General features: G+C 41.2%; 1 protein-coding gene across 2 annotated transcripts in view; it reads right to left on the bottom strand.

Moving 5' to 3' along the window:
* GIGYF2 (GRB10 interacting GYF protein 2) overlaps window positions 1–24307 on the bottom strand; it is a 75123-nt gene that overhangs the window by 6721 nt on the left and 44095 nt on the right. Inside the window, exons 8-21 of one of the 2 annotated variants that reach the window (XM_063408777.1) lie at window positions 19496–19675; window positions 14545–14744; window positions 14299–14458; window positions 14024–14224; window positions 13343–13533; window positions 12468–12627; window positions 10497–10663; window positions 10034–10122; window positions 8934–9041; window positions 8281–8378; window positions 7671–7771; window positions 6721–6882; window positions 1849–2007; window positions 500–736 (exon numbers count right to left, since the gene is read on the bottom strand). In XM_063408777.1, coding sequence (XP_063264847.1) covers window positions 500–736; window positions 1849–2007; window positions 6721–6882; window positions 7671–7771; window positions 8281–8378; window positions 8934–9041; window positions 10034–10122; window positions 10497–10663; window positions 12468–12627; window positions 13343–13533; window positions 14024–14224; window positions 14299–14458; window positions 14545–14744; window positions 19496–19675 — 2213 coding nt within the window. Of the gene's footprint in view, window positions 1–499; window positions 737–1848; window positions 2008–6720; window positions 6883–7670; window positions 7772–8280; window positions 8379–8933; window positions 9042–10033; window positions 10123–10496; window positions 10664–12467; window positions 12628–13342; window positions 13534–14023; window positions 14225–14298; window positions 14459–14544; window positions 14763–19495; window positions 19676–24307 lie in introns of both variants that reach the window. The other variant, XM_063408778.1, reaches the window with a different exon arrangement.

The raw sequence follows: 24307 nt of genomic DNA, 5'->3' as shown, positions 1-24307 counted from the left end.
GGAATAGAAAGGCCACCTTTAAAGTTTAACAAAACCCTAGAGAGTACAAAATGGTATAATAATAAAGTATGAAAAGGTAAAACAAAATAAATTATATATTCTCTGAATTGCCCTATGATGTATCAGTCTTTGACACAGTGTATCAAGAACAATGTAACACATCACTACCTGAGAAAAAGCAATCCATTTACATTTCAAAGACTTCAGGAATTCCAAGCTTTTGAAACTTTGCACTGGCCCTTGCTCATTGTGGCAAAAAAATCGTCTGTACCCATGTGTGATACCTTCCCAGTGTGCTTCTACTGACAGAACATTTTAGGGTTTTAATTTGTAACTTCTCTTCCTTTTTCTTCTCGCATCAACTCTTAGCCCTTTTCCCTCTCCAGACACCTCATCTATCCCTGCTCTGCTCAAGGTACTCCAGATCACCCTGAATGCAGCTGTGGCTTTGCTTCCCATGCTGAGCTGAAAGGAAGTCTAAGCTGCAGGAACAGGCTACCTTCATTTGTGCAAGTTGCTGCTGTTGCTGCTGCTGCTGCAGGCGCCGTAAAGCCTCCTGCTGCTGCTGCCTCTGCCTCATGATCTCCTTCTGGCGCTGGAGTTCCAGCTCCTTGCGCTTGCGCTCCTCCTCCTCCAGCCGCTGCCGCGCCGCCTCCTCCTCCATGCGCAGCCGGCTCTCCTCCAGCCGCCGCTGAGCCTCCTCCTCCTCACGCGCCCACTTGGCAGCCTCCTCTTCCTTCCCAGGACACAGAAAGGAATACAGTCTAAGCAGGCTTCACAGAATTTAAAAGACTCTTAGCTCTGTGGCACTGATATTCTGACAGAACAGAGGGGACTATGTTATCTGTAATCTGTGCTGTTTGGGTTGTTCATTTACCTTTACATTTCTCAGTAATAAAGTCATGTTTCCCATTGCTCCACCAAGGAACTCAGAATTCTGAGAATGACATCTCCCTAATTCACACCAGCTAATTTCTCACTACTCTCCTTCTAGTAGATACACACCTTTCAGTCTGAGCTTCTGCCTGCTTATACTACTTACAGTACTGCCACACTTTCAGTGGAGTAAAACTTGGAGCAAAAGTAACAGCAAAGAAGAGACAGGTGGCAAAGATGGAGATGTTTACTGCTGTTACTCAACACTAGAGTTCCAGAGAGATGCTTCTGCTAACAAACAACAGAAATAGTGATGGGCGTCTTACAAGGGAGAACTCTGAAAAGGCATTTTTAAATACTAACTGGGAATTCTGGAAAGGACCTGGAAGTTAACGTGAAACCAATCATGTTTCAAGATTTGTTTGACCAAGGGACTGTGAGAGTATCAATTAGGGGACCACAAGCTCAAGTTCCCAATAGGGACTTCTAATGCTGACCCCAAGGAGAAAAACACTGTTAATGAGAAAGGGAAGAAAAGAAGCTGAAACTTTGGTAGGGGATATAGACTTGGCATTGCACTGAAAAACTGCCAAAACTGATCATCTCAGCTGACACTGAAGACCAAGTAAAGGCCCAGAGAATGCTAATTCAAAACAAACTTATTCTGATACTGTACTCTGCCTCAGAGAGGAGTATAAATACTGTGCTGCAAAGCCATTCTGAAGGCTAAATGTGAAGGGAGATCACTTACTCCCACCCAAATCTCTTTACCTAAGCATGTAATGGATTCTGATTTTTTTGTCTGGAGACAGGATACAGGTAAACAACCTTTTTTTCACTCATACTGTTTGCAAGCTCTGCTTTCTTTGACCAAAACTGTTGATCTCTCTAGCACTGGTGCAACTTTCAAAGCCTATTTGTTGTAGCAGCCTCCATAATTAAACAGCAGAGGTCCCTTTTGCCATTTTTCACCTGTTTACGAATTAACTCCTCTCGCTGACGTCTTTCCTCCTCCTCTCTTCTTCTCTCCTCCAATCTCCTAAGTGCTTCCTCCTGTTGTTGCCTCTCCTCTTCCTCCCGCTGCCTCCTTAGTGCAATTTCCTGCTCTCGTTGTCGCCTCAGGGCCTCCTCCTGGAGTTGGGAACAAAATGTCAATCTATAAATACCATTTTATCAACAAACCACATCAGAACACACATTACAGCATTGTCTGGCCAAATGAGTAGCCTCAAGAAAAGCTCCCTAGCTCCAAACTAAGCTCTACCAAAACATTGCATTAAACACAACAAACCCACATGTTAACAAGTATTTTTGATGCAACGTGCATCTTCTACATGAGTTATTTTAATGAAAAACAGAAGACATAATTGCCCGTCTTTGGTTGTAAGAAGAATGGTGTTGAGAATGACAACAAAAGGTGAGAACTCCTCTTTTCACTCTGCAGCTCTAGCAGTTGGGCATTAGATCCATAAATACTTCAATGTGTGGGTACCATTAACTCCTTTTGTGGGGGGCTGTCAGCTCTAAGTTGGAAGCTTTTCCTGCTTACAGGAGTTTCTGAATGCTGACTCTTCAAGAGCACCTCAAAACTCAAACCACATCTCCAGACACCAGGAAGAAGCTGACACAGCCCAGTGCACTCAAGAACAGTTACACTGGAAGTCTCAAGGGCTTTGACTGGGCTCTCCCTATACTATTTAAATATTATGGGTAACAAGAGGTCTCTTAAGGGCTTTGATTTTGGGCTACCCCTAAATTATTTAAATGGCTTCCAATAAATTACATTCTGTTTACCAAGTACTAAAATTGTTTACTTAACTCAAAAATTAAACATCAGCACCCCTCCCTATCAACATAAACATGTATTTTTCCATTCTGCTACTTGGGGTTTTTTGAGGAATAGGGGACAAGCAGCTTCCTGTATATTGTTAAATGGGATCCCACCTGGGCACCTTTTCCACCAGTTCTGACTTTCCCTTGCATAAAAAAGCCTTCGTTTTTGCAGCCTTTTCTAACCTCTGATACCCAGCAACTGAGTTAAGGCTACTCTGCTTTTCACCCCTTCTGTTGTCTGACTTACCCTACCAGCTCAACCTCAAGATCTTCATTTTTGGACCAGAACCTTTTTAAGCTTTTGTAATTTTATATTTTCCTTTAAAAATGACCACAACTGCAATCACACTCCTACAAGTTTTTTTATAAGCAATACATTATTCATAGGATGATCAGGGATTAATTGTGCAGCATGGATGTAAATTGTGGTAAATCAAGGAAGTTAATTGTGAAAACTACGACCCTTTTATTCCATCTGACACCAAAGCTTCATGTACACACAGCACAGATAAACTACACAACAGTTCCCTGAACAGCTGCCCTGTTTTTTCTCTTGACAATGAATTTCAGATGCCTGCAACAAAACTGTCAGCAGAAAGAACATCTTTTATAAGCAATTCCACGGCACTGAACAGCTGCTGGCTGCAAGCCAACAATTCATTCATATTCCTGAATATCATTTAAGTGGTTTGGTGCTAGATGTAAGTGCAGTAGTGGGTTTTTCCACTAGCTGGACATAGAACAATAGTCTGAGATTAATTTTCTCATTAATCAAATCAGCTTCAAATGTAACACACACCACCTGAACCATTTTTGAAATCTGGGCCTGTAACTGTATTAATTAGACACATGTAGGCAAATCACAGTAATCGTGTGTCCCCCATTCGTCCTAGGGGGGAATTCTCTGCTTGCTGTATCTTTTATTGAAAAGGCTGCTGAGTAGGCTGGAGGTGCCAGTCTTTTTTGTTTGCCTGGAGACCACAGAGCAGGATCTCAGCTCAGGGGTCCTCAGTGGCAGCCAGGCTGGAGGCTCTCCCTGACACAGCACGTAGTAGCTGGCAGAGATGAGCACAGGCACTGAGTCCTGCTGTGGGACAGCACTTCAGTGACATCTCTGCCCTCCTTTCCCCTTGGGAAGTGAGGCTGGAATTGCCTTTAAGAAAGCCATACAAATCTTCTTGCACAGGCATGGCATGAGAAACACTGCTGAATGACATCAGTAAAGGACTTTGCTCTCCTACAGAACTCAAGAGGAACAGTGTTTTTTACTGACACAAGGAAAAAATCCCCGCAAGAGATGAAAAGCTGGGAAACACAGCCATTTTATGACTTTTCACAGCTATAAAAATGTTGTCTTCATATTTACTTCTGTATCTGATTATTTAATGTTTTTGTTTGAGCATGTGACCAAAATCATTCAAAGCTCTCCAGCTTTCTGCCACTGACTAGTATGAGAAACAATCAATCCTTTGGCTCTTAGTGTTCCCATGTTTGTAGATTCCTGCTCCAAGACATTCTCAGTGTTCTTTAGCATCTTTCTTAGTAATTGTTTTCAAACATATACATCTTGCTGTACAGACAGCTTATTTCACATCTTTTAAAGTATCTGTAGTATTACAAAAAAAAAATCCTTAAGCAGCAATCCCCAGTTCAATAGACTCTGGATTTTTAAATAAAACAGATTTTTTTGCAGTTGGTGACACCTGCAATTCTGATTGTCTGTGTTACTAGAGCTCACAAATCTTTTCGCTCTCCTCTTTGAAAGGTGTACTTTAAAGGGAGAACTAAAGACTGAATTCAGAGAAAACAATTATTAGCTGGTTATTAAACCTCAAATTTTGTTCCTGAAAGCAATCAATTATTACAAAATAGAAGACACCAGACCAGAACAAATCTGAAATACAGGAGGCTACACAAGCTGGGCATTACTGTTTGCAATTCTACAGTGCAAAGTAATTGATGAAAACTGTGAACAGAACTGAATTCAACATTTGGTATGACATTTCATCCTACAGAATTGAATTTCTATTAGTTACTTTTTTTATTTAGAATTCACCATCAACAGCATATTTACTAACCTTATATACTAGTCTTTTATGCAGTATTACATCAAAAGCCTTCCTGAAGTCCAGGCAGATTAAGTCTACTGCTTCACCCCTCTCAGCTCTCACTGTCATCTCCTCAAAAGAAGTTAATCAAATTTGTTAAGCATCATCTCCTCTGCATAAATCCATGCTAATAAATCAGTTCATCCCTGATTCTACAATGCCTTTTAGTACAGAAGTCAGATTCAAATATTGATCAGTTTCTTTTTTTTAATACAGAATAACAATGTTATTGTCTCTTTCCAGAGAAGTGCTTAAACTCTTTGTTACCTTTTCAAGACATTACTGCTCAGAATTAAGCATTGTGGCAATTATTGCATTGGTAATGAACTAAGATACTTGCTGTTACTGCTTTTCAACCCCGTTCTGCTTCCTTCGTGTAAATAGTTATTTCCCATGGCATCTCAGAACGGGAGAGTCAGACTGTTTACTGCACAAATCCAAAGCGGACAAAAAAAACTTTGCAATTTAACAGACATGGTTATACACAGAGGCAAAACTGTTAAGAGTTAAAAGAAACAACCCAAGTCTACTTGAAGCCAGCACAGATGACACAAATTGAATTACCAGCTGAAAAATGTGTTGTTGTTATTGAACGAGATCTAACGCAATCTATCTCAAAAGTTAAACTTTTGAATTTATTATTGCTTCAATGTTAGTTTGACCTCAAGTGAAGGATGCTTTTCTGCACAGCATAATGACTTCCTGCACACAAAGTAGATACACTAAAGCAAGGAGCCATTTATCTGCAACTTGATTCCAAAAGACACCATGAAATTATCTACATTTCATACTGTACCAATTAAAATAGACCTTCTGTGACAAAACCCAAACCCTGAGTGAACAGAGATCTCCAATGAACTTCCAAACAAAACTGGAGATTCTAGAGGCTTCCTCAGAAGTGTCTGATCCTTAAAGCAGGAACATGCTTTACAACTGCCTACCTAAGCTCATAGATACTATAAAGGACAATTATTTAGTACTTTTGCCTATTATTCATGTGGTACTTCTCAGGACATTTACTGACTAACTCCTTAGTGAATAAGCTCAGCCTTGTGCTTGCCTTCATCCTTCAGATGTGGAGTGAAAACTTTAACTTTCACTGTCTTTCCCTCCTGCAACATTTTAGGAACAAATACATTTTCTTCCATACAGAATTCAGAAGTAAATGCTAAAAATGCCAAACTAATAATGTGTCCATTTTGTACTCTTGGATGATTAAGAACGTACTACAATTCCTACACTCATTCTCCTGCTGCGACACTGACCACAGAATTCTTTTTAATCAAACTACATCCCTTCCTTTCCGAAGTATCAAGTAAAGTAAAAAAGCTGACAGACTATTACCCAGGTAATTTATTTAAAAAATAATTTATTAAGTAAAAAAAAAAAAGAAAACCAAAAAAAAACCAAAAACAAAAACAACAAACCACACCAACAAACACCACACCACACACCAGGGGAAAAATAAGCTGAATGTCACATCATTTTTTGTCCACTACAGCCCTCTACCTCTTATTCATTTGAAACAGCTGCTCTACTCCAGAACATATCCTTGACTGCATAAATGGGAAATAAAGAGCAAAACATGCAGTAACTGGACAACTAACTAAAGTCTAACACTGACATTAAAAAGTTGAGAGGGAATATTCCACAAGGAATAAAGGCCCTGTGCTCACAAACAGGAACCTATCTTAAAGTGAAGCATCAAAGCCCATTTCTCAGATTGCAGTTTGGGCTCTTAAAAAATCAAGAACAGAAGAATCATAATTTAATATACTCACATGAAAAATATTAAGACTGTCTTCATACGCACCTACCAAAGATTACTTAGACCGCACAGGATTCTTAAAGTGAGTTTTATAAAATATTAAAATTAGAGATTAACTACATTGGGGAAACTCACTTGCTTCCTGCGGGCCAGTTCTTCTTCTTCCCGTCGTTTCCTCTCATCTTCCTGCTGCCTCCTAAGTAGCTCTTCTTGTTGCCTCCGAAGCTCCTCCTGCCTTTTCCTCTCCTCTTCCTCTCGTTTGGCCCTCATTTCCACTTCTCTCCTCTCTTGCTCTAGCTATAATTCACATAAAACTATACTCAGATGCAGGTAACGTATTCCTACACCATTTCTTAGGGCAACTGTGCTGATATTATAGTAACAGCTTAACAGATGAAGCCTCTGACAGATGCTCTCCCTTAATTGCAATTTTACCTATCAACTGGCTGCCTACTGAGGTCAGATTCCTGAAACAGTCTAGAACAATTTTGGACAATTTCTATTTGTAACACACACTGGTTCTCTAGTCACTCTTTCTACATCAGCTCCTCAAAATACCCTCTAACTTTGGAAACGAGTACTGAGTTGCTTTGCAGTCATCATAAAATAGTAATTTTCAGGAAATGTGCAAAGTCATACAGGTTCAAACTTACAAAAACAATTTAATACTAGAGTACATGTAGAATAACCCTGGCAAATATGACTCTTATGATTCCCCAAACCAGTTCTGTGAAAATCACAAGGATTAAGAGTACAACTATCTGGTCTCAACTCAGGGTTTGGCCTGACAGCTCATGATGATCTCAGTTTGAAACAGAGGTGGCTATTGAAGAGGTTTTAATCACAAATGTAGAACACAACCACTATTTCAGAGGTCAGTAGTACCTCCATAGCGATGGTTTCCAAACAGCTTTCCACAAGGATTTCATAACTTTTTTTATAACCCCTTTTCTCTTTATGGTGTTTTCCATGAAAATCTAGTAAAAATCATCCATTGAAAAGCTTATTCTTCCATTGGCTCAAGAACCACAATTACATTGCAGAAGAGCAATCCCAACTTCTTACAGTACAAAACAGTTTCTGACCTTTGCAGCCTTGGCCTTCTCGAGCTGCTGAAGTTGTTCTAGAGCTGGTCCCTGAGCTGCAGTATCAATGGGCAGATCCCAGACACTGCTTCCTTCCCAGACTAGACAGTGAAGAAAACAAACATTGACAAGCAAAAATAAGCACATGAACAAAACATAACTGAAAGAGGAGAATCTTGAGTATGCTGTTACTGCATTTTAGGAACTAAAATCATGTTAACACTTTTGCCTTAGTAGAGGGCCACTTTATCTTCCTGGAGAACAAGGCCTGTCCATGACTGAAGGAAGGCTGGGTTTCCTATGAAATTCCACAGAAGAACCAGCTATTCCAGCTCCTCCCATCAGAGCAGAACATCCTTAAATAGAACAATCCTTTCACATCTAGACTTTCCATAACCATTGGAAAAATTACCATATTCTTCACCACTCTCAAATGGAACTTCTGCTTCAAAGCAAAATAGGCTGGTCCACTTAAACATCATGACACAGAAATAACCTCCCTTTGTGTCAAAAAGGGAGGGATCATCTCAAAGATGTTGATTCTTAATTCAACTGGGAATGGACTTTTCCCAGCTTTTCCCTGAGACCTGACCCGGGATTAGCACCTTACCTGTAGGCTGTGAAGCTGACTGAAGTTCCCATATTGAGCCAGTGTCCGGCACTGACACAGACCTTGTAACAGGTGGCATCATGTTCTGTTCAGATATTCTGTAATACCAACAGGAAGAGTCAACACGCCAATTCCAGGTACAGGAGTGCTCTGAACAAGCATGAGATTCAGTAACTTGTAACATACTGCTTTCCTTCTACACCTCTATTTAAAACAAAAATAGGATGTGGACAACAGTAGCTGCTCGCACAGTCCATGCTGATCTCACCCCCTGCTGCTAAGTGAAGGGCTAAGCTCCAGTTTTGCATTTGTTGCCTAGAGGCCAGTTTGAGAAACAAGCACCCAGTACTGCAGAGCTGGCAAAGCCCCTCGGTGACCAGCACAACACATCTGTCAGACAGGTACAACTTCAACTTCTCATTTCCATAAACCTCTGAGGCAAAGGTTACATATATAAAGAAGTACTCCGCATCATGAAACTGTTCCATATTATTCTGAAACACACTCAGATTCTTATTACCATCTTTAACATACATAATCCTAAAATATGAGCAAGCTTAACTAGGACAGAGAGCTGACAAGATGTAATTATTGTTATATAGAAACTACAGTACAGGAAGAATACAATTCAGTTCAAGTCTGGGCCAGCTCACCTCATCTTCAGGGCCTGGAACTGCTGAAGGAGAATAGCGAGCTGCTGCTGCTGCTGGGATGAGAGGGCTGCTTTCTGCTGCTGAGCCAGCATCTGTGCATACTGTTGTCTTCAAAAGAGAAGCAGACAAATGGTATTTGTTCACTTATGCCCAAGTTGCAGACAGATTCATGCTCTGGGACTAATGCCCACTGATCTATATGATGTACATGCTAAAATATGAGAGGAAACCACAGAACAGGAGCCTGGCAAGAATAAAAATACAAGAACACAGCCAACAGGCTCACATGAGCAGAACCAGATTCTCTTCACCCTCAGCTATGTCACCTGGCTACAACTGCCCCATGTTTCTCTTGTAAGCTGTGCATCATTACTTCCTTTTTTGTCTAAATTCTGTAACATTAGCTCAAATTCATCTGGCTTTGATCACTGCTCACCTACAATCAGTCTCTTCCCCAGCAGTCAAGGCACTGCCTAGTACAGGAGCAGGCTCTTGCCTCATTCAATCACAAGATGGCAATCAGTATTGAAAAACTATAATCAGGATGCATGCTTTCAGGATCCCCTGAAAAAGCAGTCTGACTGTGTTCTTTCCTTCAAGCTGCTGCAAAAAAAGCTGTCAGGAACTGGCCATAACTGAACAACTTGAAAGCTTTGGCAAAATGGAGGACAAACTGCTTTGCCCAGCAGGACCTGCTCCTATCTTCAAAGAGCTGAGCAGGCAGACCAAAGGTAAGTTCTGCCTTCTCCATCTCCAGTTCCAAAGATGTGTAGCCCTCTCCTGACATGAAAACATCTGAAGATCATTACTAGGACACCTGGGATTCAGTCTGACCATAACAGCTACCTATAAAGCAAGTCTCACCAAACTAGCTATGTGTGACACTGGAAGGGACTCTGAAAAGTGCGCTGGGGCAGACACTGCCCTAATCCTGTAGCTATCACCATCTCCGGTGTTTGTGGAAGCAGCTATTGCTGCTGGAGGTGAAGCACTCCCAACCCCATTGCCCAAGGAAACAATGACGAGCAGCTGAACCCAGATGACTAAAAATGCAAAGCAGAACACAGCCACTGGCAGGTCTCTGGGACAGGAAGTCTTACTGTATTAGGAGATGCTGATACTGCAGGTGCTGCATTTGGATCAGAGCCAACTCTTGTTGTCTGGTCAGTCGCTCTTGGTCCAGCTCACCCTGTGTTTAAGGATAAAACATTATTTTTCAATAACATATAGAGTAAGAGTAGTAGATTGCAAATGCAAGCAATGTAAAAGTTGTATTTTGACCAGAAAAAAAAAAAGAAAATATAAGAATACCAAGACCAAGATCATGATTTACAAAGCCTGTGAAATACACAGCACCTTTACATATGGAAGGACCCCACCTCCCAGCCACACCAAGGATTTTTGAAACACATGTCTTTTCTAGTCTTGCAAAAGTAATCTAAGACCAGGTTCAACTCTGGTGCTTGGAACACCTGCAATTTCAAGACAGAGCAGACAACATCTAAATAATTCAATTCCCACTGTTAGAGGACTATTTGAATACTGTAACTGCCACATAATTACCATATGCGGAAGCGGTGCTGGGCCTGGAGTGAAGGGAACCCTGCCCCACATTTTCATGATGTCTCCAAGTGGCTGGAAAGTCTCATCACAGGCTCTCTTCACCAACAGTGACATCGTGAAGTATCCAGCCTGGAACCACTCTGCCATCTCCTGATTACTGAACGGACCTGAAATCACATCAACCAACACACGTTGTGGGGAAGGGGAAGCAAGGCCAGGCTCAGCATGCTGGAAACAAGGAGCAGGCTAAGGTCACACAGTGCCCAGCACCAGGCGTTCCTGTCTGCCTCACTCTTGGGACACTACTCATCCACGGCTGGAGTGCCCATGCACATCTCCACAGGGGCTACAGCACTGCCCTGCAGTCTCAGGAGAAGTCCATGCTGGCTTTCAGCTTGCCTTGGAGGGACACAGGTCAGCTCTGGGGTGAAAGGCAAGCAGGCACAGTGTGTGGTGTTTGGTCCTGCTAACCCTCCTGCTGTCCTCCAGCAGCACCTACTGCTCCAGGCTCACAGCAGCTGCAGCCTCCACTCTGGAGCTCAGCAGTGCCTGCAGGCTGACACTGCTCAAACCACCAGTGCTGCGTTCCCTCCTTCAAACCACAGGAACTCTCAGGTTTTACACAAGTTTTGCTTCTGGAACTTAGCACATAAACAGACCCACCTCTAGTGAACAACTACATTTTTAAGACAAAGAGGATCCAGTTCCTTTCCTTTTTAAAAATCTACTTTTCCCTCTCTTCCTCCTTTTTCTGAGAAAGATTTCAGTCACTTGTTTCAAAGGAGGGCTCCTATACCAATCTTACATATTCAAATATATACAAAACCAGTACAAAAGCAATATTTAACCAAGTAAGAACCACAAATACATTTCACAAAACAGCTTCTGAAAAGCAGGAACATTCAGTAACCCTTGCCTTCTCTGTAAGCAGTATCTCTACAAGGCACTTTCTCCTACAGAATATGAAATCACAAGAGGCTATTCCAAAAACAAAATTATGTGCAAGTGTTCACTTCTTGATATCACATTGAAGTACTTAATCCAACAACAAAAATATTTACATTGTCACCCAGCAATAAACACCGAGCAGTGACTGACGTACACTGAGCAAATAAAAACACTTTATGGTTAACATTCTTTAAACGTAAAGGGATGAGAAGAAAGCCCTGAAGATGTGCAACACCTGCAGACTAGAGATTGACACAGATCCTACAAACAACACCCCCCCAGTCCTATCTGGAGTTCACAGATGAGAAGTGATTCACACTGCACAATGTGAAGTACAGCAAGGAAGGAGATAAACACCTGCTAAAACAGAGCCCTGGGACCTCCAAAAGAAAAGTACTTTCTGAAAGCAAAGATGCAAGTATCTATATGAAAGGCCTGCTCCAAATTCCATTGAAAAAAATTTCTTAAGCAAAAATTGAAAGCAGGGAGCGGTTCCTATCTATTATTTATATGAACTAACAATGCAGCGGCTGCAAGTGCAATTTAAATGGGGATTCTGCACAGGTGCTGGCTGGTGGAAACTTGATTCCTTTTTTGCTCTCAGTTCTAAACAAACCACCCTCCCTGACTATTCCATGTCTTCAGGCTGAGTCCAGAAAACTGGTTTCAAGGTTTCTTGTGGATTCTTTACAACAAGCTACTTGAGTGGTCACATTCCTCGTTTGTTTCCATTGTTATCTTGAAATCTGAGTAATTACTGGCATGTAAAACAGGTTTTAGTCATTTACAGAAACGTGATGGCAAACCTCAGCCATGATAAAGCACAGTTCTGGACGTTTGGCCTGCTGAGCTCATGGGGGCAGTGATGGGTTGAAGATATTTTCAAAACCTAATTCTAGAATGGTAAATTTCCTGTGCTGCTTTTGTAAAAAGAAGCACCAGCATCTGTTGGTTGTAATTCTGTGAAGAACTCTTTAACAATTCTGTGAAACAAAAGAGGAAGTGTAAATGGCACAGACCTACCCTGAATTTCTCCTTGTGGATCTTTGTAGTACCACTTCTGCATGGCTTCATGGAATAGGGGCATAGAGGAACCCTTTGCTCTGTGCTCTTGGATTTTTGCTGCTAGTCTTTCATCATCAAGGGCACTGTCCTGCAGATATGCCACCATTTTTTCTGCTTGCTGCAGGAGACATCAAAATCGGCAAGAAATGTGAGAGTTAGATGGGGGCTTACAGATTTGAAAATGAGTGTACCAAACACAACCACCTTGTGCTATCCAGTGCTCCACAGTGTACCAGGAATGACAGGCAGCCCCAGCACAGGAACGACTGCCACACAAACCTGGAGCTCTGTCTACCACACTTGTCAGGCAGAATCCTGAACAAACACAGCTCACCTGCTTATGAAAAGCTTTAGAGCAACCTGCCAAGGAGGCCCCATGCAGTACCACAGAGAAAAATAAAACAGGCATGGGAGCATGAGCACAAAGAAGGCTCTACATCTCAGCAACCACTACAGTTTCACCAACACAGTGTTGTGATTCACTTATGGGATTTTTGGTTGGGTTTTTGTTTGTTTCTTTGGGGGTATTAACAGACATACACAATTTCTCAAGGCAAATCATAATGGTACTTGATAGTGGTCCAAAGCATTACAGTCTCTAGCTCTTTAACACAGCATATAGCACCTTGACCCAGAAAAATACAAATTCTTGAATTATTTGCCAAAAAAAAACCCCATAAAAAACAAAACTGGAGAGAAGCAGCTTTCAGTATACATGATCAAGTATAAAGTTTTAGCTGCATTTCTCATTTTATGGGCTTCAAATGTTTATTGCATTCCACGTTCCTCCAGTCTCATGATTGTCAACAACAAAGGAATTAGAGGAATTTTACCTGCTCTAGGTGTTTGAGGCCCTCTTCATCATCTGGGTCAGTGGGAATGTTGCCCATGCCTGGAGCAGCTGTGACAGGTGTTTGAACTGGCCGCAGAGCAGGATTTGAATTGGAAACAGGAGGAGGAAGATGAGCAGAAGCAGCTGTGTCTGCAGAAATCTGTGGCAAAGGTTGAGCAAGAGAAGCCAAATCTAAAGAAAAATGTTAAAGTTAGGTCATTAACATAAACGACAATTATTTTTAAGAACTTAATGCAGAGAATATTCAAGGGCTCATATGTAGCACCAAAGCACACACAGTTTCAGATCTTCCTGAATGTACTGCTTACAGCACAGGCACCCAGCCTAACTTCAAGGAACAGTTTATTTCTATCAGTGCAGAACTCGGCACATTTGAGCATATCCCATTTCCTGGCCCCACACATTTGTCCAGACTATTCTGCTGTAAGACTGCGAGACCCATCCACAACTAGCTCGTGTTTCTCTGGACTGCACTTTGGTGTGAAGTACCAGTGCACTGCAAGCATTTGAGATGGCATACCCAACAAATTCTGTATTTATAGACCAGTCAGTGACTTCTGGCTTTCCATCACCATAATCCAGTTCTTGCCTCTTTTAAGGGGCTAGGATTACTCACGGTGAGTAATGGAAATTTACTAAATTTATCTGTCAGGTTTATTACCTTCCCCTCTGTTGGACATTTTGGCTGACAGTGTATTCTCCACTCGATTCTCTTTATCTTCTGTTTTTTCTGTTCTTTCTGGCACAGACTCTTCCTTCCTTTCAAAAAGGTTTGTCTGCAGTGGGTCTGGAGGCTGAGATTTCGGTGGGGTGTCTGACCTGGCAGCTGGAGATGATGCCTGAGCTGCTTCTTCCACTGCTTCTGTAACAGGGCACAGTTCTAAGTAACTGAATTACCAGAAATTCTACAATGTCTGTTGCAGAATTCCCCCTTACCTGCCACTACTCTTTCTGTCTTCTCCCCCTCTTTCTTGTTCTTTTCATGATCTTTGGCTTCTTCATTGTGGCTCCCTTCAGAATCAGACCTTTCCTCCCCTTCCTCCACAGGCCGGAAGTCCATCTCCTGTTCCTCTGGTATTGGCTCCTTCTGCACTTTCTGCAAGCAAACACAACCATCCATAACCCACCTGACATCACAGAACACGGCGCCAAGTGACCAGAGGGCTCAACGCAGCTTTTCACCTTTAAAGAGAGAAACGCTCCAGAGGAGTCGAACGTGCCCATCTCTTCCTCTGCATCCTCCAAGCACCACTCAGGGAGGCTGTCCCTGTCGTCGTCCATGCTGCCGCTGCCGCAGCGCACGCGCCGATAGCCCCGCTCGTCGTCTCGGTCCCGGAAATCGAACTCGAATCTCCGCCGTCGCTCCATGTGCTCCCGCCAGCCTGCGGAATGAGGGCCGTCTAAGGCAGGGAAAGGAGCTTTACACACGGTCCTGGGGCAGGCTCATGCACAGGGGAAGGGACACTGACAGCAATTCAGAAAGCCCCTACACGGTACAGCCCACCTACGAACAGGCAACTTCAAGGACAAGGCAAGGAAAAGGAGCATCTTGCCAATAAGCAGAAGACTTTCAAATATTGTCCACTCAAAATCCTCCAATATAAACTGTGCAATAAGCATTATAAACCACATAAGGCTAAAAAAGCTCGGCTACAAAATCTAAAACAGGCACCAAAATAAGATGAGCAACACTAGTTCCCAATGAATTTACCAGCCATCATTGATTTAAGTCTTTTTTGGCACCTTCACACGTGTAAGATTTTGTGTTTTCCTTCAGGGACTCTGCAGAAGTCACATCCTTAACAAAACACCCATGTTTTTGCCTCTTGCCCTCAGATATGCTTTTGTGCATATACATGAAAAATGGAGTGACAACTATGCAAATACCTTTGAAAGGAATGGTCAGTCTCTTGAATTTTTTTTTAACCATGGAATACCAAAAGTGGGAAAGATAAGAAGTGGGAGAACCTTCCTAATTCATGTATAAACTTCATATTCAGAAGACACCTTCACTCAGCCAAGCTTCAAATCCTCTGAGTGCAATAATGTTATTTAAGCTGTAAAGAGCTGGCTGCTAAGGAAAACAAATTGGAAGTAAAAGGACTGTACACAGCTTTCCATGCAATGCAATCCATCTTTATCACAAAGGTGCAAAGCAAAAATGAAGGCACCTTAGTGCTTTCCATGGTGGCTGTTCTTTACTGGGTAAAAAAAAAGAAAGTTAATTCTTTTTCTGCTCCAGGAATCTGTGTCCCAGAATCAGTGCAGCCTCACAGTATCAAACATCTATCAAAAAAAAAAAAATCACTGTAAAGGGGAGAAATGTGGTCCTTTTTCGTGACTGATTAATGTTTCCACACTGACCTTAATACCCTAACTATTAATATTAGCCATGCAAAAATCCACCTTTGTCTCACAAATACAGGAAATGTAAAACAAACTCCTTCCAGAAACATTATGAATCAATCCTAAATTTTACCAAGGAAACACAAATATTAGACATTAACAAGGCCTTCACTATTCCAGATGTGCTTATTTGCAAATAATTCCACTGGATAACTTAATCTATGCTTCTAGTTATGCCTCACAAAGAAAGCAGCATTAAACCATCAAATCAATGTTCTGAGGCAACCTTTTTAATGTTATTAAGGAAAGAGATTTAAGTGTGAGGGGTTGCTGACAACCAGAGAGCATTTCTGCTTGAGTCCCTGGACAGACAGCTCCTCATTAAAGCAGCAATGTCCATGTCAGGCTCCCAGCAGGGGGACAGAGCTGTGGCCTCAGCCTGGCAGTGCCACAGTGTATGGATTAACAGCTCTAGCTGTTTGCTAGCCTAGCACTCACACAGGGCTGAGCATCTCCTCTGCAGCTCTCTTCTGTGTGGAATAGGAAAACTGAGTAATAAGAATTTGCTACACAGCCATAAATGGGCCATCCAGAGACCCTGCATTGAGAGGAGCCTCTATTTTTCCACAGTTCTCATGCCAATACCAGGAGTGCAGCACCTCACAGTGAGACCCAGAAATGTGGTTTTTGAAGGAGAATTCTACCTTTGTTAAGCCCAGGTATCTGCAAAGTTCCAGTGAAGAACCATTGAGTCTGCTTGCAGAGATTGTCACACCACCTTTTACAGTCCCCACATTGTCAGAGCTATGTGTCAGAGCTAAGACTCAGGTGTAGCAGACTCATGCCCTAGTTTCTTAATAACAAAATGTGTAAAAGCCCAGTTAGAATATAGGCCACAACTCAGGTCTGAAACATCAGGCTGCCAACCTTTTACAGCAAGCCAAAAGTAAAGATAAACCTGCATTCTTACCTGAAGTTTTTTAACCAATAGGACACACAAACACAGCTTTAAGTTCAGCTCTATACTATCATAAGGGAGGATTTACATGCTCAATATTTCAAGTGTAGAGACAATTTTAAGCTTAATTTATCCCTGGCAATTTATAGTGACATTTTAGGTAAAAGACAGGACTACTGGCTGCTTCAATAAATCCAAGAACAAATTATCCTTATTAATAGCTATTTCTCTCTTAGAAGTTATATTCTCTAATTCAGCAGTAAAATTTTCAATATATACTAAAAAAATACTAAATGCTAAGTACACTTTTTTTTGCATGTATTATATATAGACCTAGTTCTTAATTTGCTCAGTTTTGGACCAAGGTTCTCCAACGTACTTTAGTTGCTCCAAGATACTTAAGAAATGCAATGAACAATGCCCAAAAATTCAACTCTAGTTGAATCACAGCACCTGATTCTGAAAGCGGAGTGAATCTAGATGAATTTGAAATGCCTTTCAAACAAAGCAGTAACTAAAAAAACTTTACATGAGAGTACAGCCTAAGGCCTCTCAAATGCTTTTCAGGAAAAAGACCAATTTGAAAAGCTATTTAAGCAAAGACAAAATTGCATCAGATATTCTAGGCAAGAATAACTATTCCTATTCCTTAAGGCTGACTTGGTAACCAAAACCATAAATATCTAAAGATCAGTCACTAGTTTTGAGACCAAAACAGGTTGGTATATGTTTCTGACAAAATAGACTTGCCTTGCAAATTTAAAGGGCAATCATTGTATAAATGCAAGAACTGGAACAACAGAAAGAGGGGTTTTTTGACATTTATACTTTTAAAACATGGTTAAAAATTAAAAGAAGAAAAAAAAAAAAAAAAGAGAATTTTGAAGCAGCCAGTGAATCGAAATCTGTGATCATGCTCTTCTTCCAGCAGATACTAAAGCCAGCCTAAATCTCCTAGCAGGGAGTACATAGAGCCAAGCCACAGGAAGGACCAGCTAAACATGCAACAGTCCTCTGAAGACATTTCTCTATTTTTAGCAGGACATATGACTATACTATTACCTAACACCAGAATAAGTACAAAGAAGTAGTTTAAGCCATGCCAGTTTGAGTTAAACTCATTGTTTAATGCAAAAAAAAAGTGATTTAAACCATTTTGATAGTTCTGTGGCTACTTACTCAGAGGAGAATTCAAATACAGCTCTGATGAAAGCTGGAACTAGGACAATACAGCTGTCAGCTCAGCTATCTCAAAATTAGCAACTTTTCTGCAGACTCACATAAGTCTTTGAGCAGGCTTTCAACTATACCTGCTGAAACTAACCCGTAAGGGAAGTTCAGTTCCTTTCTACTACACTGAAAACTGAAGTATTTTTCATGACAGCAGTGAGATGAATTTTTAAAACCTTCCTTGGAACATCCAAGGAAGTTCAAGACCTGAATGAACTTCTGAACTTTGAGGTCTACACTTCCTTTTAAGCTAAAGCACGCAGGCTGGTACTTGCAGAACACTCCACTCCTGAGTATCATGCTGCATCATGAGGTAGCTGGCCTGATGTTGCCTCAATTAGACAAAGCAGCAGTGTCTAATCAACAACTGTGACCAAACACTGGGGAAAAGAAAACAATATTCTTCAAAATTTGCCTTTTAGCCTTGCTCTAAATAGAAAACATCTGATGATAAATGAAGCCTTGGGCTTGCTGCTGCGTTTTAGTACAAGAGAACAGCTGTTTGAGAGCAGTTATACACAGCTGTGAAGAAGGCTCAGAACAGAGGCCATGGCTGCTCACAACAACAACCACACTGAAAGTCTGGGATGTTGCAAAGGGCAACAGAGTCATTGTAAGAGCAACTGGGACCTTTTTTTATTGAAGAGAAGAAGTTGTCTACCTCAGCCCCAAAAATGTCCTTTGCTTTCCTATCAAGTTGGACTCAACCACTTTAAAGGTCTTTTCCAAACGTAACCATTTCATTATTCTATGAAGATGTAACACTAGAAGAGCCTAATCCTCTCCTGGTACTCCAGAAGCCTTCTGCAACCAAAAGATAGCCAAACCCAGGATCCCACACCAGGAATGACTGAGTCTCTTCCTAAGAGAAGGAAAAGAAAACCTACAATATTTCAGTCCTATTATTGAAATACCAAGCTATGCTTTGTATTTCTCCTGCAATTCCAGCAATGCAATGCTGGAAAGCATGTGAACAGACTTGCCCTGTCAGGCCTGGGAAGGGGAGAGTGAAACCAAACAGGTGCCTAAATATATCCTGTATATAACTGTATATATCCTGTATACTGTATATAACTGTAGATATCCTGTAACTAACTACAAAATGTGTAGAGCAACATATTTTGAGATTTTTCAACAATGCTTCTTGGCTTTGCAAACATATTATCTGAAAAACTAGAAAGAGGTCAATGACCAGAGTGGTTTAGTGTCAGTGTCACTCTGCAGCCTTAGGTATACCGTCTATTGTGGGTGACTTCTCTCCTCTCATTGTCACAGCCACAAAGAAACAGCTAAAAATATTAAAATATCCTTATTTTATCAGGTACATACACACCTGAAGTACAATACAGACAAGTGCCCACCTGACAAGTATTGTTCCCTTAAATATGTAAGGGTACTGAAGATGCTAAAAGGAAAACAAAAGGCACATAATTTTATACTAATCATTTTGTGACCAAGAGCCCCACACATGCCAGAACAGTATTTGATAGCCAAAACTACATGAAGCTATTTTTGCCTGAGTGTGGCACCTCCCTCTCCTCATGGCCCTTGCCCTCTCTCTGTAAGCACGGCTGCGTGTTTGCCCCGCTCTGCTCTCACCTGGACTGTGCGGACGCCACCTCTCCCCATCCCTCCGTGACCCAGCCAGTCGCCAGCCTCCGTCCTCGTCTTCCCCGTTCTGTTCCTCCCTGAAGATGCGCCAGTTCTCGCTCTCAGAGCGTATAAATTCGTGTTTCCTCCCCGCAGGCACTGTCCCACCTTCCTCAAAGTTTGGTCTCACTGCAAAGAAAACACAGGCCAGTGAACACATGTTGGGTCTTTAGAAATACAGAAATACAAACGGGTTGAAATCTTTCTCCCTTGGAGGTAAAAATGCAGCAAAAGTGGTTATAGGGACCTAGGAGAGGAATAGAAATTCAGGAAGGAAACATGACAGATTTAAGAAATCCAGGTCCCTATGTACCTTGGGATGGGGAAAGACAAAAAAAAGAGGAGAAAAAAAAGGAAGAGACAGTTAAAGAGTTGTATGGAAATGCAACAGAAAGAAGGCAAAGTGTGCAAAGAAGAAGAATAAACTGCTTTATCATGAAGTATCTCAAGCTAAATGGGAGCACAGTGTAAACATTATATAAACCAAACACATTATTTCCTACATCTGTAATAAAAAGAAGGTGAGATCTATTTATTTAATCCAACATATAGCAGTCTTACTACTAGGAAACACTGAAAATTTAAAGTAGCATTGAGGAATAAATGAGAAAAAGCTTAGCAATGTTAACATTATGCTGTGAATCCATCTTCTGGAGAGCCAAGGTCAGTGTATGAAGCAATTATGTCTGAGCTGAAGGATAAGTCTACTAGAAGTTCAGGATACAGGACATTCTTTTAGTTTCCAATTATACATAATGTTATATTTAAAGCAAAATATAAAATCCTCAAGTACTTATGAAGAGCAACCTTGTCAGAAAAGGATGATACAAATATTTTTATGAAAAGACTCCATATTATACACCAAGATTTCCACATCATACGTGAGCATGCCAAGGCTTAACACAGATGCTGTTTCCACTGCTGCCTTGCCCTGACTAGACAGCGCATCACTGAAATAGATTTCTTCAGCTGGTAGCACCAGAAATCTCATAGGAACCACAGTGATGCCATTTCCTCACTGGTATTATTACCCAGTGTTAACCTGAAATTGTGTTGTTATCTATTAAAAAAAAAGTTTTCAAGTACTAGAGAAAGGTATGCTGAATCTTCCCTCTTAAGAGTCCTAAAATCCAAAAATGTAAAGTGTTATTTGGTCTGTTTAGTATGCCAGCTTTCTTCGACAGGAAAAACAAAAGAAAGCATGATCATTACTAAGACTCTTGGGGTGGAAAGAGACATTTTAGGGAATTTCGTTTAGGAAGCATAGGAGAGTGCTTTCTTAGCATCAGGCAATTTTTTTCAGACAAAGAGATGAGGAAATAAAGAAGATCTGAAATTCTGTGGCATATCAGACCTCTGTTTAGAACATGAAAATTCTCCTGATAGAGATACTGCACTCTGGAGACCTGAGGCACACACTGGCTCTCTACTTTGCAAGTACTTGGAGAAAAACTGACATCCATTCTCCACCATCTCAAAACACTGGGGGGAAAAAACCTGTGTATCTTTCTCCAGCTTTAATTTTTTGGAATACCCTTCCCTTATGTTGTTCCTATATGAAGACCTAAAGCACGCTGGTTAGTTTAAAGTCCAGCACCAGTACCTGATTTAAAGTTAAGCACCAGGCAATGTCAGCTATGAAGCCAAGTATAACCTAGTTACACCTTCACTGAAGGGGACAACTGGCTGAAAATCACTTCTGTATTTGCTGGGCTTCGAGAAACAAACAAAAAATATCTGCAGGCAGTGTATTTTGGGGATTCTCTGGTAATACTCCACATAAAATTGCTGGAGGCCCTAAAACTCCCTTCATTTGGTACATGAAATGCTGGCAACTTCTTTTATCTGGAATGGATAAATCTTTGCAGATGAACATCAGCCACTTTCTGTTTCCCAACGCTTCATGGAAAAGACAGGAAAGGAACAGGCCAGACTGAAAAATCTAAGTTTGAGAATTTTTTTTTTTTCATTTTAGGTATCTAAAAATCTTAATGCAGGCTATGGTAACAGAAAGTGCAGGGAAGCCTCTCACCACTGTTCCTCGGATGGGCTTCCCACAGTAGAAAAGCAGAAGGCAAGCTACAGAGTCAAGTCAGCTGGAAGTAAAACAGAGAGATGCACAGGAGAGAGCTGTAACCCAACAGACCAGGGCAATGTAAGTCCCAGACAACAAGGAAAATGCCTCATTTTTTCTGAATTTATTTTTAAAATGCTAAAGAGGAAGAGAGATCCAATTTTCTTCACTTCACAGCACAAGACACTGATTTTTTCTTACTGAAACAGTTACCGAAAGAAAAATGTTACTCGAATCACTATTTTGAGATACCAGAAGTAATATTTTTACAGATGTCTATTCTTTTCATAAAGACTCACAGTTATTACTTGACACTTGTTCAGTAATATTAATATGAGAGATTTTAGACTCTACTAATTAAGGAAAAAAGAGGATGTTCTTCCCTTCCATTATAAGCTCAGTTGATTCTGGATACTGCTCTTTAACAGTCAAGCTCTCAGCTCACAGGGTCTGTTCCACTCTTCCAAAAACATTTAGGCAAAAAAGGTCACTTAAAGTCTGCTTTGCCACTGTATATCCAGATTTTAGCCCCACTGCACATCTACTCATGTTATAGTCAAACCAAGTCAACTCAGGTTCTGCTAGTCCTTAGGACAGCAGATTTTGCTCCCAAGAACTGAACTATCAAAGTCAAGTTTTGTATACTGAAGTTGCAGAAAATGGGGTTTGAAACACATCTCTGTAGAGGTTACAAAACATCAAATGCTGTTTGCCAAGATCAGACTCAAGTGAGATCCTGCCTCTCTTCTGATTTGAAATTCTACAGCATGAGAAACGTAGAAATGAAAAAAATCAAATACAAGGGGTCACTATTATGTTCATCTGAGGATGGGATCACCCGTGGTTCCAAAACCTTTCCGAACACAGCAGCACTCCAGTGTCAGTCACATCAGAGACTGTTCTGATGAAACATTCAGTGGAACCAAGAGAAAAAAATGCAGTCTCATGACATACTTCACTTTCTGGTATTAGGACATCATAGCAAGCATCAGTCAAAGAACAAGGTATGTGTCCAAGCAGGTCTGGCATTAGATGATCCTGAAGATTAGACCAACCAGCCAAGAAACCAGTTCTTTACAAACACAAACCAGTTACAGATTAAGGATCAGAAAAATCAGGCTACCCAAGTGACAGAAAGACTGTGATAAACTGAATACAGGAATATTTCTATGGATTACATCTAAATTCATACCTTCCAAAGTCCCACCATATTCTTTGCAAACTGTTTCTAGATTTGAGAACAATCATTTCAGCTGAAGTGACTTAGATCACAGAGTCAGGACTTGGCAAAGTTTTAAGGATGAAAGAAACTAAAATGCAATCTATGGTTTTGCCTTGGACTAATTGACTGGACTTCCTGAAGAGAAGGAGCAGTAAAAGGGCACCTCTGTTCAGGCCTGTCACAAAGCCAGCAATGGTGTTTACAGAAAACTTCAGACAGAGCCGAGTGGTATCCAGCCAGAAAAGCCTACAGCTGTGCAGCACTGATTTGAAGGGATACTGACTGTGGGGAACAGAACTGGATTTGAGGATGTGGCCCCATGGCAACGCATTTATGAAGAGGACTTACTAACAGAATGGCAAATAACTTCTGTTCTCCAGGCTGTCAGCCCACGTTTCCTACGCCATGCTCACTGTCTGGAAAGAATAAAGAGGAAAGCAATGACTGACAACACTGCTGCTTCCTCTACAGAGGGGCAAGAACCAGGAGAATCTATTAAGGACTTTAACTTGCTCTCTTCTCTCTGCTACACAATTCCTCAAGACGAAGATAAAAATAAAAACCTCTGCAGTCAGTGTTTTTAAAGGAACTGAATTAACTTTGCCTAAATGTGTAATTTTGAGTTTATTCCACAGAAAAATAAAATAAATGTCCTTAAGATGATGCTTCTAGAGAAGGACTACCTTCTCACTAGCACACTACTGGACATGCTAGGAACACCACAAGAATACAAACACCAGGAAGTGACTCCCAGTGACAGATCAGAAGTTCTGAATTCCCTTTTCTAGCTTCAAATTTTCAATCTCTCCAATTTCACCTGCTATACAACTGTGTAAAGATTTCCAATTCATTCAGTTGAATTAGATTGGAAAACCAGTGACCACACAGCATATGTTTTCTATAGTTCAAAAGATGGCTTCTAAGAAAATACTGTTTGAAACCAAAATGCTATTTATGATTAAGTGAGGCTGTCTGCAGTGGAGGGAAGGGTGAAGGGCGAGTCACACTGTCCTACAGCCTTGTCACACTGGTGGGAGTCCCCTGGCACTACATTATTTGGCCTGGTTCTCAAAGTCACTCTGTGCCTATCAACTTGTGGTGCTGTGCCTGAACATGTATTAAAATGTTCCATACTAATGAAGCAAAAAAATTAATGTTTTGCAATTAAGGTTGGGGGAAGGTTAAGGAAGAAAAAATAGGAAGGATTTTGTTTCCTAAGTAGGAAAGTCTACATTAATGATTTTCCCAGCAGGCCTTCAGTAGTTTTACTGCAAACAACCAAAGCCTTTGTTTCTCAGATCCTCTTACATCTGACGTTCGGTCAAAGCCCTCACATCAGCAGCTCACCAAGGAATAAAAAAAAAATGTGAACCAGTACTGTGTTCCAGAGCTGTCCTCAGAGCTGGTGCAGCAGGGAAGCACCCTGACCGCTCCGCGCAGCCGCTCGCTCGGACATACCCTCAAC

The sequence above is a fragment of the Prinia subflava genome, chromosome 11, assembly GCF_021018805.1.
Source record: "Prinia subflava isolate CZ2003 ecotype Zambia chromosome 11, Cam_Psub_1.2, whole genome shotgun sequence".
NCBI classification, from domain to species: domain Eukaryota; kingdom Metazoa; phylum Chordata; class Aves; order Passeriformes; family Cisticolidae; genus Prinia; species Prinia subflava.
The sequence above is the reverse complement of the archived record's forward strand: the minus strand, read 5'-3'. Positions and strand labels throughout refer to the sequence as shown.